The following is a 16,362-nucleotide window of genomic DNA, read 5'->3' as shown; positions in this document are numbered from 1 at the left end:
AAACTTAGTATCAAGATATGATGTTTTTTCTGGTGGTAAACTTAACTTGAAGATAATAAGATATACATAGCCAATCTCAGTTAAAAGAGTGAATATAGATTATAAGTAAAATCAGTATTTGATGAATATTAGTACTTTCCTGGAAGCATTAATCTAAATATAGAAATCGTGGCTTTACCAAGTTTTAATGAGCAGCTTCTGAGAGGAGAAAATAATATTAACAGAATGGAATTGGAAGGCTGTTTCAAAATAACCCACATCTTGTATGTGTATAGGTATTTTTTTTTAATGAATTACTAAATACCTACCATATGCAAATCCTAGGTATCTTCGCATTGCTTTGAAACTGACAAAATATTAACTGCTTTGTCTGGTTGACTCTCTAATTTGTTATACAGCAGGGTATTCCAGCAATCTGCTTTATAAAATCCAAAAGCCACTAATCAGTGCATCATTTTCTTTCTCAACGCTAGCAATATTTTTTTAATTTTATTGCTCTGAAAACACCATATTATACTGCCTTATTTGTGATGGAAGTTAGGATAGCGTGTTTTTTTAAGGGCACAGACTTTGAAGCCAGATAGACCTATTTCCTAATTTGACTCTACCACTTACTAACTTAATGTGACCCTAGATAGCCAATTTCATATTTAACATCTCTAAGTCTGCGTTTCCTCATCTCTAAAATGGGAATAATACCTTCCCTAGTGAGTTTTTTTAGGGAATAAAGAAGAAAATCAGTGCAAAGTACTTAGCATGTAGTAACCACTCAATAAATTGTACCCTCCTATTATTATTGCCATTTAATGTTAAGTTCTTTTATCAGACATTAAATTTTTTTGGTTGTCAGCATCATACATTTCATTATGTATTTTACTGACTCCTACCTTTTCAAAAACAATGAAATATTAAGTAACATTCTATTTTGCTTTCAGTCAAAGAAAAATAAGAAGAAATCAAAGTCAGATGCTAAAGCAGTGCAAAACAGTTCACGCCATGATGGAAAGGAAGTTGATGAAGGTACTTGAGCAAGTGAAAGGACTGTAGAAACATTCTTAATCCTTTTTTACCAAGGTGGATTATATAAAAGCTGCATTTGTGTTGCTTAATCTTGTATCTAGCTTTTCTTTTTAGTAACTACAGATTTTAATGTACAGATTTGTGACATTGTTAGAAAACACTTTTTTTTTATTTAAGTACGTTTCCTGAAGGGAACCATCTTCAAATTGAGGGTCTAGCTCAATATGTTGAGCAATTGTTTTGTCTTTGTTTCTTAGAACTATGGTTTTAATTTTTTCCCTATTCTTAAATACACTTTCCCTAAAAGGTTGTGTACAAAATTCTTGAGTAAGCCCTTTATTGTCATCACCAAATAAATCCATTTATTAGTACTTATTTATAATACTCTCCTATCCCTTCTGTCTGGCAGGATAAAAAATATATATAAGATAACATATATTTATCATTTTTTTATAAATCATAGAGGACAGAGTTGATAAAAATTAGCAGAATCAATAATAATGGCAGTTAGCTGCCTGAAACAACATACTGAGATTAAATTCTTAGGATAAGTTAATATCATCAGTACACTTGGTTTTTAGTTTACTATCATGATATTTTGTGTGCACCACCCCACCCCCCCCCCCCAAAAAAAACTGCAACTTTTTTCTTCCCCTTTACTGAATAACACTTTTTTCTCTGGGGCTATGTCAGGAGCCTGGGAAACTAAAATTAGTCACAGAGAGAAACGACAGCAGCGTAAACGTGATAAGGTGCAGACTGATTCTGGTTCATTGGATTCAACTATCCCTGGGATAGAAAATACCATCACAGTTACCACCGAGCAACTTACAACCGCATCATTTCCTGTTGGTTCCAAGAAGAATAAAGGTATATTAGTGGAACATAAGAGTCATACATCAAATCCAGCTCCTTTTAATCAGATGTACAAAATATCATTACGTCAAAAATTTGACTATTTTGAACAGCTTACATCATTGTGCTGATATACCCTTCTTCGTGAGAGCATTGTGGACCATGTATCGGTTTACCTGATAACCAGCAGTGTTACTCATTACATACCGCCTAATGAATGGCTTTTTAAATTAAAATTGCCTTTCTGCCTTGAGTCACATGAGAAAATGATGTTGCCTTTTTCCTTGTGTGCAATGCTTTGCCCCAGCTCTCTTACATCTCCATTTTTATAGTGGACGAGACATTTAAGTGGAATTATTTGTCACCATTCTGCATGTTGGATGCTTGCATTCCAAGATGAAACTAGCATGTTCTGGATAGTGCAGGCTCTGTCTTGGACTTCTTATCACCCCAACTTTTTGAGAATGCTTTGGTGTTTGATAAAGCTGGACTGGAACTTCAGAGGTTGTGGAGCTAATGGTCTTCCCAAGTATTTCACATGCTCAGACTATCCAATAGTGATGGCTTCTTAGTAGCTCTTTACATTGCCATCATTTTACCCTGGAAACATCAGTCTGCAGAGTGATACTGTTCAACTTGGGCATTGACTTTTCTTCCTTCACCTTTTTATTAATTGCCTCCCTACCCCACATTGTCTCTAGACCACTTTCTCAGCCTTTTACTTTTTTGCTTGATGACCTGCTGGAATTTATCGCTTTGGTGTAGCAACAACGTCTATTTATGCATTTTCACTATCCCATATTAGTCATGCTTTAGCACTTCTGTTGGTGACCCCTTTTCACTGTCTTGGGCATGCTTTCCTTGCTGCACAATCCTGTGTCATGCTAGTTTTTTAATACATTGTGATCATTCTGCTTTTTAGTGTCGGAGAAATAGTATCTTTGTTGTAACACGTATTCGCACCTCTTGCCATATTTCCTAAGTCCTGGTCCCAAATACTGGCAGTGTTTTTAAGTTGGATGTGTTTGCTTCCAGGATTATTGAAAAGGCAGCTGGTATTGTTGAGAGGTGGCAAAGTTGAATCCAATTACAGAGCCCAGTTCTCCAGTTCTACTGAAAAGAATCTTGATAACCATTATTGAACAGCAGACTCTCCATATATTTGAGCAATTTTCCAGGTCCTATATTGCCATTTTAGTTGACTAAGAATATGGTAACTAAAGAACTCAGTTCCCTAAGGACATGTCATGTATGTTGTGGGTAAAACTGACTCTTTTCCAGTGTAAGAATTTAGTACTTGAAGCAATTTATTAAAAATAAGTGAAAATTAAATTGTGTGTTAACTCCTAATTTAATGTGCATAGTGGCCTGTTTAGTATTAAATAAATTTTATTTCTATTTCAACCAGGTGATTCTCATCTAAATGTTCAAGTTAGCAACTTTAAGTCTGGAAAAGGAGATTCTACACTTCAGGGTGAGAGAAATTACATGTAACTTAAATTGAAGGCCCATCAAAATAGAAACTTATATACATGTCTCTTTCCTCACATGAATGATACAGAAGGAAAAAAAAAGGCTTAGAAATGATTTTTAATTACTAAAGTAATATAATCACAATCCAGACATTTTGGAAAATGGATAAAAAGAAAAATCATTCCCACTTCTAACAGGCTTTGGTATGTTCTAGTTGTTTCTCCCTCTCCCCCATATGTAAAAGCAATCTTTTAGTAATAGCTTATATGCAGTTTTTATTCTTGTTTGCATTGTGTAAGTCAATAGAGAAAAGAAGGATTTTGAGGGGGGGGGGGAGGACTTGGTTTTAACATATGGGATAAAAGACTTTACCCCTGTTTATTAAGGAAAAAACCTTAATACCTATCATCGTTTAAACTGCTTCTTTAACAATATTAAATATTTTACAATAAATGGACTACAGTCTGAAGTTACCCAGTGCTCCACAATTAGAAAATATATTTTATGTACTCGTTTATGATAAAGATTGAATTAAGTAGAGTAGTATATCTTACCTAAAAACTAAAAGTGTTGTAGTATACTATAAATTCAGAAATGAAAAAGCACCTTATTTCAGGCTTGTTTTAACTCTGTCAGCTTCCTTCATTCCCATGATTCTCAATCCTGGCTACACGTTACAGTCATTTAGGAAGCTTAGAAAAACACAACACAACACGTGCGTGTGTACATATATACACACATACATACTGATTCCTGGGCTCCACCCATAGAGCTTCTGATTTGATTTGATTTTTTTTTCTTTTTAAAAAAAAAATTTTTTTAACGTTTACTATATTATTGAGAGAGAGAGAGTGAGACAGAGCATGAGTGAGGGAGGGGCAGAGAGAGAGGGAGACAGAGAACCCGAAGCAGGCTCCAGGCTCTGAGCTGTGACACAGAGCCTGATGCAGGGCTCGAACCCACAAACCAGGAGATCATGATCTGAGCCGAAGTCGGACACCCAACCGACTGAGTCACCCAGGCGCCCCTGATTTTTTTTATTTTCTTAAGTAATCTCTATGCCAAACGTGGGGCTCAAACTTACAACCTCAAGATTAAGAGTCACATTTTTCACTGACCTGAGCCAGCCAGGCACGCACCCCTCGAGATTCTGATTTTAATTAGTCTGGGTTGAGGCTCCATTGTCTACTTTTAAGAAAATTTTCAATTGATTTTAATGTGCAGCCAGGTTTTAGAATCACTGCCTTATACATTGTGTGTGTGTGTGTGTGTGTGTGTGTGTAAATATTTAAAGAAAGAACATAATAACTAAGGAGAAATCTTCATATTTTTAGTGGGTGAGTATACCGAGTATACCAGAATATGTGTTGTTTCCCTGTTTGCTCTTTTATACTTTCTTTGAGCAAGTCATTCTGCTGTTGAAAACATTATTAATACATAAAGTTCAAGCCTCCTCTTAGTTTTTAAACTAAAAGTCATCCGTGGTAGTCATGTCCCCTTTAAAAGTCTTCATTTTTATCTTTGAAGCTCAAGCTATTTAGAAGATAGTAGGGGAGAAAATGAGTGATAAATATAAACCAAGCAATCACAGAAATTTAATAATATCCCAGTTTTAATAAGGAGTCACATATCAGTTTTTAATCTTCTTTTCTTTTCTTTAAGTTTCTTCAGGAATGAACGAAAACCTCACTGTAAATGGAGGAAGCTGGAATGAGAAGTCTGTAAAACTCTCCTCACAGATCAGTACAGGTGAGGAGAAGTGGAACTCTGTTTCACCTGCTTCTGCAGGCAAGAGGAAAAATGAGCCATCTGCTTGGGGTCAAGACACTGGAGATGCTAATGCAAATGGAAAAGACTGGGGAAGGAGTTGGAGTGACCGTTCAATATTTTCTGGCATTGGTAAGAAGTGTGAGAACATTTTAAGTTTATTTAAAATTGCTTATTTCTGGTACATTTTGAATTTTCCAAGAATGGAAAAAAAAATTCCATGAGTAGAAAAATTCGTAAAGCCATACAGAAATAATAGTAATAATTAACACATCTCATATCCTTTTTATATGGAGCAAAGTGGGAACTAAAAAGTAACTAATAGCAAATGTATTTTTTGCTCTCTCCCTCATGTTCTCATGTGCTTTCATCACATTTGATTGCCAGCGTAGCTAAGGACTGTAATTATATATGTTTAGTGATAAGTGTGATGTGTGAGCAGACTTTTTGATTAATTTCAACAGTTCTGCTGTTGAGTGTAAATGAAAATGGTAAATAGAAGTAGTTTACAGTATTCATTTTTATACTATTTTATAGTCTGCAAAATGCCTGTTTATAATTTTTCCCCTTGATTTTAAAGATAAAGACCAGTAGTTGAGAAGCTTATTCTTGTTGAAAGTCATCAAATATAAAGCAGCGTAATTCCAGTGTGTATGTGTGTGTGTGTGTGTGTGTGTGTGTGTTATGAAAAAGAAATCCATGTTTTATATGGAAAACTGCAAAAAGAAAAGGAAAAACCCACTGTTACCACACCGCACAATGGCAACCACTGTTTTTTTATATTTCTTTAATTTAATGGTCTTTTTTTTTCCTGTGTACAATATTTTACGTAATCCAAATTGGATATTCATTTTTATGTCCCCACAAACACACTTAATATTGTAATATAAACATTTTCCTTTTTGTAAGCATTTTTATTTAAAGTCCCTATAATACATTATGTAAGCATAGCATATAAATCATTTTTCTATTCCCATATTATCAAGAGAATTTTTTCCCTTTTTTAACCATGTAAATGACATTGCATTGAATATATTTGTTTTTGGGTTATTTCTTTAGGATAGATTCTTGGGAGTGATGTTATTGGGTTAAAGGGAGTATGTGTACAGTGCTCTATGACATATTATCAAAGTATTTTCTAAGAGGGTAGCTTTGGTTTATACTGTCAGCGTTGGTAAGAGTGCCATTTATTATGTGCTGACCAAGATTAGGTATTTTTATTTTTAAAAATATTTTCTAACTTGATAAACAAAAAATACATAAATTGTTCGGTTAACTTTTTAAGATCACTAATGAGGTTGCATATTTTTTACAACTTTCTTGATCATTTCTATTTCTTTTATGAATTGTCTGTGTTCTTTGCCCATTTGTCTAATGGCCTCTTATTGTTTTTTGTTTTTTTTTTTTGTCAAGTTGTAATTCCTCGTGCATTAAACATACACTCTTTTCTGTTGTGCTTGTTGCAGATACTTTTGTTAGTTTTATTTCTTATATTTGGGAGAGCAGTAGACACTAGAGTTTTTAGTGTTTAAGTAGGAAAAAAGACCTGTTTCTTCCTACATTATTTTTCCATCAGTTTCCATCAGTCTAGAAAGACTCCGGTTGACTAATGTCCCCAAAAAACAAACTTTAGATCGTTTACTGATAATTTTTCTCAAGCTCATTCTTCCTTTCTCCTGTACGATGTCCAGGAATTGTGTAGAAATATCAAAATTTGTTTGGAAGAAGTCATTCCCTAAATTCCCAGCCTCATTTCAACAATGAAGAAAGCATAAATGTCGATGCTGTAAAGCATCCTTTCATATTTAGCAAAAGATGGTAGTTTTATTGAGTAATGTTAAAAACCATGGCCTTACCAGATATTTGCAATTTACTTATAAAAGCTATGTAGCATTTTCATAATTAGGACATAAATTCGATGGTACTTAATGTTGCTACAGATAAAATTAAGCAGCAGATTAGAGTTCCCACCTAGATGGATTGGGACCTTTGTTGAAATTGAGAGGGAACTATATTAAATTGGGTTTGTAGTGAGTTACTAAGAAGAGACTGTTGTGACTGGCCTCAAGGAAGTGTATGTGCCTTAAAATACTCATTTATAGGTAAGAAATATCTTGAAAATGTTAAGGAGATAGTACAGTATAGTGGAATGAGTGTGGACTAGTTCAGACAGACCTATTTGGTGTGAATCCCAGTCTCCCACATACTGATTTTTATGGAAATTAGGTTAGTTCTTTAACTTGTATGAACCTCATATTTAAGTAGTTGTGAGGATTGGCTATAATGAATGTCAAGTACCAAGTTCAGTGCCTTGACCCAAAGTTAAATAATAAGGTAGCTGGCTAAAGTGGAGAAAGGCATACATAGGCTTTGGAAATCAGCTTAAGTTTCAGTTATGGCTCAGCTGTTTTCTGGCTATCAGCAAGTCAGTTAACTACTCTGAAATTTTGCCTAGCAGGGTTACCCTAAGGATTAGAAGTGGTTGATACGAAGTTTGGCAAATATAATAGACATTTAGTAAATGGTAGCTATTGCTATATTGTGGTCCTAATTACTAAGGTTATCTTTAAGATTGTTATCGTAGTTTAAATCTGTACATATCTTTCAACTTTTCTTTTGCAAATTGAAGGTTCCAAGTGACGTTCTTTATTTTAACAGCTGCTTGGTCTAGTGTGGATAGGGGAATGAATACCTCTGAACAGAATTCTGCTTCTTTTGCATCTCTCACACTTAACTCTGCTGTTTCTGGTATGTGAAAACAGTCTTTCATTTAGTTAACAAAAAAATTTCTGTTTAAATTCATTTTAGCTCTTGCTATTTGGAAAATAACCCAGAGTCAAGTGCTGCTATCAACATAAGTAATAGATATATAAAATAGCAGAGGCCTTAACAAAAGGGGGAGAAAGAAAGACCTAAATTTTTTTCTGCAAGTGGTTCCTTTCTGTAGTGGAGATAGGAAGATTCTGTGACCTAACATAACTGAAAGTGCCTTGGCACACGGACAGGAACGCAAATAGAAGGCCTTCCTTCCCTTTAGGGTCACGATACTTTTCTGTTACTAGCGTATTTCTGCCATGCTTCTACTTGCAGTTTGCCTTTTATTTCTGTTTGCCCTTTTATCTATTTTATTCATCATGAATTTTATAGCTAAGCCTTTCAGGTTATGTAGAACCTCACATAAGAACTCTACTTAGAGTATCTGTTGATGTAGAAAATACAGTATTACTAATAAACTATTATCAATTCAGCAGTACTTAAGTGAATATGCCTGTTATTAATCATGTAGAAGTCATATGTACTTAACAAATACTACATAAATATGGGAGGTGTTTAGTTTGTAGCATTTGGTTCACGTCAGACTTCATGGACCCAGTGTACTAATTATGTAGCTCCACAGTGTCTGGAGTCACTAGAATAGCCGTTCGTAGGTTTTTTTCCATAAAGGGCACAATAATATTTTAGGCTTTGTGGGCCATACTGTCTCTGTGGAACTACTTAATTCGACATTGTAGCAGGAAGGCAGCCGGAGAGGATGCATAAACAGATGACTGTCTGATTTTGAAATATTATTTTGATTTTTTTTCCCAGCCATTTGTAAATATAAAAACTGGTTTTGGCTCATGGGCCACACAAAAAAGTGAGTTTACCTTTGGCCCATGGGTCATAGTTTACCAACCTCTGGTCTCATAGACTGCATTTCAGTTCCAGAGATACAAATTAATTGCCTCTTTCATTTGATGACTTGGTGCAATGCAGATGCTATTTTCTTCATATATTCAGAGAAAGCAGCATTGGCGGCTAAAAAAATAGCAGTAGTGTTACTTTAGTGCTTACTTTAGTAAGCAGTTAATATGCTAATTATATATGGATTTATAGGGCTATTCTACTTGTCAAAATTTATATTAAAAAGTATGTAACTTTGACTATATATCAAGCCATTATATTAAGAGTTATGGTCTGGTAAGTTAGAGGAAGGCTGCTAAGATAATCTATAACCAAGTGAAATGTGTAAGTTAGGAAGGACTTTCACAAGAGGACGTGATTGTATGTAAGTCTTTTACACTAACAGGTTTTCTTAAGCATTTCTTTCTGTCAGTGGCTCTGAGTCCTAAGGGAGTATCAGAGTCTCTCAAGCTTTCCAGTACATATGGAAATTCTGATTGAGAAAGTCTGGGGTATAGATATCCCTGATAGATAATGAATTTATGGCTATAGAACAAGGGCCTTTCACCTGGCATCCATGAGTTTCTGAGCCCCCAAAATTATATGCAAAATTTTGTGTTATGTTCCGGGCAGTAGTCCATCAGAGCTTTCATCAGATTGTAAGGACTCTGTGACCCCATTTTCTCCTTCCTCCCAAAAAAATGAAAACAGAAGAAATTCAGACGAAGGTAGACGCTTCTCTTTAAACACACCTGAACTTACCATGGTCTCTCTACCATCAGCACAACTCTCCTGCCTCTGACTTCTCTCTGCCTCACCTCTCTAGGTAATCTTCTAGGTCTTTAACTTTTCCTTAGGCATAAGGTTCTAGCAAACCCAGACATTTTCTAGTTCTCTCCTTCGGGGCTCTCAGGATATAGGTGTGTACCCTTGAAACATTCAGGATTTCTTTTGTGCTTTATTATTTTTCATTGAGAACAAAAATAAAAGAACTTTTTTTGGATTTTTTTGAAATTTGTAGATACTCAGTTTGAAATACGTATTATAAAAGACAAAATACGTATTATAAAGACAAAAACTAGGGACAAAATGTAGTTCTAATCCGTGAATTAGATCAAGTGATTATTATGCTTAATCTGAAATTACCCTCAATTCTACTTTTACTTATCTTAACTCTTTCTAATGTCTGAATTTTTCCTTTTAGGGGAAGTAAAAAATAATTTAGTCTCCGTATGCAAAATATAGAACTATTGTTATGAAACATCACTAGAAAATTCCATTTTTAATTTTATTGCATTCGTTTTCATTTAAGGGTCTACTGCTGAGCCAGTTTCTCATTCTACCACTTCTGATTATCAGTGGGATGCTAGCCGTAATCAACCCTATATCGATGATGAATGGTCTGGGTTAAGTATGTCCTTTTAAAAATTATGCTTTTGCTTTTGTTTTTGTTTTTTAGAATTTTCTTCCTAGCACCCTGAATTCATGCTTTTAGGTTTTAATTTTAATCCTAATTTTCACCCCTTAGGTCATAGTAATATAATACCAAATGTGTACTACTTATAAGCTAATTACTCAATAACTGTAGAATTTAAATTCACTTTCTGTAATTGAGGCAGTATTTAAACATGACTTTCTTATAGTTGCTTTATAGTTTTTCTGGTTTTTTCTATTTTTTGTTTTAAATGAATGTTCTTAGTTTTAGCATAATAGAGTGAATATAATATGCAGGAATTGCTTTTAGTTTGTGAGGTATGCAAGTTTTGTATTAGAAAACTGTTTTCTTAGCCTGATTCCCAGTGAAAGGTTAAAGGCAAGAGTTCTAAAAAAAAAAAAAAAAAAAGAGGAAGGGGAAAAAAATACAGTTTTTACGTTCAGAAAACTTATACCACCTTCATTTTTAAAAAATCCGAGATTTTTTCCCCCCAGCACCTCAAACCTCAGAATATACTCCTTTCTCAAAAATTTTACAGCACATCCTTTTCTACTGTTTATTTAGCACTTTTATGTTACTTTGTGGACTTTTCCACCATGTGGCCAGTGTGAGAAAAAAAAATTTTTTTGAGATTATGGTTTCTTTGAGTTGAATGAATGAAATGAAACAAACCCACTAGAAATGGGAACTCTCAATTACTCTTCCATCCTCAGTACTTAGTGCAGTGCTTTACATGAGGGTGTTCAGTAGTAGTGATGATAAGAAATGAAAACCCTTGACTATGTGCCAGGCCCTCACGTAAATTTTGTATGTTTTGTTGAATGCTTATAACAGTTCTACCAAGTAGGTGTTTTTTTCCCCCACACTTTCCAGATGAAGAAACTGAGGCAAAGAAAAGTTATCTAACCTAGGTCACACAGTTAAGTGCAGGAGGTGGTAGTCTGGCTCCAGAGTTTAAGCTCTTACCCACCATATGGTACAGCCTTAGGGATGGTTGTAATCTCTAAGGTAAAATTTGCAACACAGTGGGACGCTTGGGTGGCTCTGTCGGTTAAGCATCCAACTTCAGCTCAGGTCATGATCTCCCGGTTCAGGAGTTCGAGCCCCACGTCAGGCTCTGTGCTGACAGCTCCAGAGCCCGGAGTCTGCTTCCGATTCTGTTTCTCTCTGCCTCTCTCCCACTCACACTATGTCTCTCTTTCAAGAATAAATAAATATTAAAAAAAAATTTTATTTTAATTAAAAAACTTGCAACACAATACAAAAATTAGCCCATAGATTACTTAGTCTTTGTAGATGAGCTGAAGCACAGTTCTTACAGATCAAGGGAAGTGAGTTTGGAAAGGTAGGTTAGGCAGTGAAAAGTCTTGAGCTCCTGGCTAAAGACTAGGGATGTGGGGTTGGCATACTAGTTTAGAAGGTATTTCCTAGTTCTGGTCCTCACTTTAAAATGTAATACTTCCTGTGGCTCAGACTTACCTTGGAATCTAGATTAATTGAACTGTAAAATGGAACAAATAATCTTGCATACTACTTCTGTAGATTGTTGTGAGGTTTTAATGTGGTAATAAATGCACGTGAAAGCTTTTTGTAAATTATGGAGAAGAATGCTCAGCTAGGTACAGAATAGAAGTGAAGAGTGTTTATAGGAATGATTGTAGGAGAATAGTAGTGAAGAATCTGGGCAGCTCTGGGCTGAAGCTGAGGAAAACTGAGCCTTCCGGGTTCTGGGCTTCCCTACTTGGACAGAATGACTCCACTTTTATCTGTTTTAGAATTCTTGTAACGTGAAAAACACCATAGACTGCTAAAATAAAAGACTGAAGAAAAAGTGTGTATCCACGGAACTGTTGAAAGTAAAGAGTATCAAACACCGTCCATCTTTCCACACTGTCTCATTTGTTAGGCTGTTGGCAGTCTTTTTTTTTTTTTTTTAATTTCTTTTTTTTTTTTCCTAACGTTTATTTATTTTTGAGACAGAGACAGAGCATGAACAGGGGAGGGTCAGAGAGAGAGGGAGAATCTGAAACAGGCTCCAGGCTCTGAGCTGTCAGCACAGAGCCTGACGCGGGGCTCGAACTCACGGACTGCGAAATCATGACCTGAGCCGAAGTCGGGCCCTGAACCGACTGAGCCACCCAGGCGCCCCATCAGTCTTTTAAGTCCCGAGTTACTCTTTAACCAACCTCATTTTCTCTGAATTTTATTTTTTGTTATCTTTAATGTGGCTGATTTTGGTATTCAGGGAACTGAAGTATTCCTTCTAAATTTATAAAATGCATGATTTAATATTTGAGATTACTAATCCACAAAGTATATATATATGTGTGTATATGTGTATGTATACACACACACACTAGCTCTCCATTTAACAATGTGATGTGATTAATACGTTGACCTTCTTGTTTGAGGCATTGACCTCATCTGACAAGAAGGCAACACTTGAGTATAAAGTTAAGATGCTATAGTACAGAAGATAACATTTTTTTAAAGACTGATAATCTTGTAATTGATCGTAAAGGAACAGCCATCATCATAACCCCTGTAAAAAGTGAGATTATGAATTCACATCAGAGTATGAATGAATTTGCTGCAGCATATAAAGGGGTTAAGAGCATGAGCTTCAAGAACAGACTTCCTGGGTTTGCTCTTACACAGGTGCATAGTCATTCTGTGCTTCGGTTTCCTCATCTGTAAAAAGAGTAGCTCTTCTTCCACAGTTAATTCCCACAGAGAGAATTAAATGATAAAGTACATATATAGCATTTAGAACACTGCCTGAATATTCAGTAAGTAGTAAGTGCTATGGTGCTGCTGATACTCTTCTTGGGGCAAAATTAGTCTATGCAGTGGGGCTAGTTAGTATTGTCTGAACACTAGAAAACGTCTTTCTAACATAGTTGTTTTATTAAAGTCAGTACTAAAGTAAGTTCTGGTCAGAAACAGCTGACAGCTGTTTTTTTACTGAGGTAAAATAGAGATTAGTTATGAGATGCTTAAACTTAAAACATTTTTCACACAAATTAAATAGATAAATTCTTTACCATTTTGAAAGGACACTAATATGGCCCTTTGAAAAGATACTGGCAAACTGTGGGAGACTTTTGAGAAATGAGAAGTTACTCTATTATAAGTGGAAAAAACTATACAATGAATGAAACCATACTACATCGTTTCCTTAAGGGAAAGAAATTTAATTAGCATATTAGGGTTCATGACTCTTAAGAATTATGTGTTGAGAGAGCGCCTGGGTGGCTCAGTCAGTTGAGCGTCCAGCGTCAGCTCAGGTCATGATCTCACAGCTTGTGAGTTCGAGCCCCATGTCGTGCTCTGTGCTGATAGCTCAGAGCCTGGAGCATGCTTAAGATTCTGTGTCTCCCACTCTCTCTCTCTGCCCCTCCCCTGCTCATGCTCTCTCTCTCTCTCAAATATAAATAAACATTAAAAAATAAAAAAAGAATTATGTGTTGAGAAGTCTTCTGGTGACAGCTTTTATGTTTAGGTTATCTGTTGTTTTATATAGTAGTTTTATTTATTCCAGTTAATATTAAAAAAAAAAAACCTAATCTAAAATCAGTAAACTTGGAACAATCAACAGAAAGCTTTATAAAGCCAGTAGAGATTTGTGCTGCTGTTAATGTTCTTTAAGAAGTTAAATCATAGGCTACATTCATTCCCCAGACTTTCTGGTTATATAAGCCTTTAAAAAAATAATGTTACTAAATACTTTACAAGATTTTTACCCCTTATCTCCTCCCACCACCCGTATGTATTAAGAAAATAGTTTGTTTATATGTTACTATGTTGCCCACTCACGTGTCTAGACTTTTTTTCTTTTAAAAGAAAATAAAGTTTCCTTTCTGACAAGAGGCCTTAGAGACTAGCTTATGAAGAGAAATTTTCCAGATCTGCATTTCTTATTTGTGAGATTTAAGCAAAATCTGTGACATTCAAATCTCTTAACGGTGTTGCTAATGAATGCTTAATGTAAGATGAGCAATTGGTTCGACATCTATATTTATAAAAATGATTTCCACATTAAGACATACCAGTGTATCTTATTGAGAGATTTATCAGGATTGTAAGAAATACATTTTTAGTTGTCTATGCCCGATAGCTTAGAAACTGACTTTCTATTGTTATGTCATCAGTGATACATAAACACTACACCTACCATTTATTGAGCATTTACTGCATTGCTGTGTACTACTTTAAATGTATCTACTATAATCTTCTTAGCACTCCTATGAAGTTAGTATATAGCCCATTAAGATTATGAAATCTGACCCAAATCACATAGTTGTTAAGTGGTAGAGGCAGACCAATATTCAGATGTGAATCTGTTTGACTCTAAGGTCCATGCTCTTAACCCCTATGTTACTACTATGTAATACTGCCTCCGGATACCTGCTCCTGGTAGTAAATTTAAGAAGGATCTTCCTTTATTGTAATATACTTCATACTTGTAATCAATTGTTCCGTGTTTTTCTTCCGCTAGACTATAAATTCTTATGTTTTCAGTCTCCATTCTCTACTGTTTGAGCCCTCTTCTCCCTCTCCACACCCCATGATAGAATCTTTCTCTCTGTACTTAATTGTCTCTTATACTTACCTATCTTCACCTCTAAATAGATAAGACCAGGAACTCCATGTGGGGAGGAAGTATATTGTTCTCATTTTTCTATCTCTAGTACCTGCCCAGCTCAAGTTCTAGTACATAGTAAGTGCTTAATAAGGTGAAATTCCTGTAATTCCAGCGACAAGATATATCTGTTGTTAATGTATTATTTTCTTTAATCTCTTCTTCATATAAATTTGGTATCCTGTTTTACAGTTTTGTCTTTTTTTTTTTTTACTTTGAGCATTTTCCCAGATTATTATATTCTTCTAAAACATTGGTTTTAAAGCCTTCATGTGGTATCATAATACCTCCCCTTTAAACAAAAATAATGGAGTTCACATGAAAAAATAAGAATAGCAGAGAAAATAAGAATGCAGGCAGATTTGTCATTCTAGTTACTAACAGGTATTACAGAATTATATATGGCACCATTCCAGGAATATATCAGTGAAATAGGGTAGAAATTCTAGAAACAGACTGAAGTGTATGTGAAAAAACTTACTAGTTAATAAAAGTAGCATTTGACATTAATGGGAAAAGATTGGATTTTTCATTGGAGCAATTATAGAATGACTAGTTAACCATTTAGAAATAAAGCTTAATATCTATCATCTTAAACCACTGGGAATGAATCATGGCTATAAGTAGTCATTGCAGAAGTAGATGTGGAAGCATTTATGAAATCCAGGGAGAGGGGCAAGAATTGACTTTGAGAGCTACTTAACCAGGATAAAGCCAAAGATTGTTTTTCCCTTTTTAGAATAAGCAAGGAAGTAAAATTCTCTGGAGTGAAAGAAAGGAATCTAGGAGTCTAGAATAAAAATTTATTCTTAAGAATAGACGATAGAAACCCTGAAAGTGACTTGGCCTATTTTGAAATAATAAAAGTAGCATTGAATAATCTGGAAAATGTAAGAAGGTACAAGTTATTAAGTATTAAAGGAGGAAGAGGTTGTAGCCATTAAAAGTCATAAAGTAATTATTTTTTTAAAAAAAAGAGGAAAGAAGACATTAAATATTCTGTCATGACTTGGTGAATTTCAAGAGGAATGTAGTCTTGAAAAGCTGCTAAAGGGCAGGAGACATGATGTAAAAGGACAGGTGGGAGTATAATTTTGGCACTGCTGTTAAAGATTGGTTACTTCCGTACCCTAGAAAATAAGTCAATTACAAAACTGTAATGACCAAGTCCCAAACCAAGTTAGACCTAAACAGTGAAAAGAGAGCAAAATTAGGAGATAGGTAACAAAGGAATTAGGGGGAGTGGAATTAAACGGGTAATTCTTAAGTTTTCTGGGATTTTTTAGAAATTCCATTTAATTAGCCATATGATGTGCCTAGCAGAAGTTTGACAAAGGTTTTTACCATCATGTTACTGGGTTCTCTTCTAGCTCTTAAAATATGCTTGGGAGAAAGAAGGAAGAACAATAGTTTATAGTTACAACTTAGTTCAACATAAGGAACTTTAGTTTTTGCATTTTAGTTTTTGGCAGAAATGATAGATACCTAATTCACACTGTTAAATTTT

The 16,362-nt window shown here is 34.9% G+C and overlaps 1 protein-coding gene across 8 annotated transcripts in view; it reads left to right on the top strand.

The window, feature by feature from the left end:
- MTDH (metadherin) overlaps window positions 1–16,362 on the top strand; it is a 57,297-nt gene that overhangs the window by 23,820 nt on the left and 17,115 nt on the right. For 2 of the 8 annotated variants that reach the window (XM_030304565.1, XM_030304572.1), the window contains exons 3-8: window positions 936–1,020; window positions 1,714–1,890; window positions 3,284–3,349; window positions 5,011–5,247; window positions 7,774–7,863; window positions 10,091–10,189. In XM_030304565.1, the coding sequence (XP_030160425.1) occupies window positions 936–1,020; window positions 1,714–1,890; window positions 3,284–3,349; window positions 5,011–5,247; window positions 7,774–7,863; window positions 10,091–10,189 (754 nt within the window). The remainder of the gene's footprint in view (window positions 1–935; window positions 1,021–1,713; window positions 1,891–3,283; window positions 3,350–5,010; window positions 5,248–7,773; window positions 7,864–10,090; window positions 10,190–16,362) is intronic. The other 6 variants (XM_030304566.1, XM_030304570.1, XM_030304567.1 and 3 more) reach the window with 6 other exon arrangements.

This window comes from Lynx canadensis, chromosome F2 (assembly GCF_007474595.2).
Source record: "Lynx canadensis isolate LIC74 chromosome F2, mLynCan4.pri.v2, whole genome shotgun sequence".
NCBI lineage: Eukaryota > Metazoa > Chordata > Mammalia > Carnivora > Felidae > Lynx > Lynx canadensis.
Note: the sequence above shows the minus strand (reverse complement) of the source record. Positions and strands in the feature narration are given on the sequence as shown.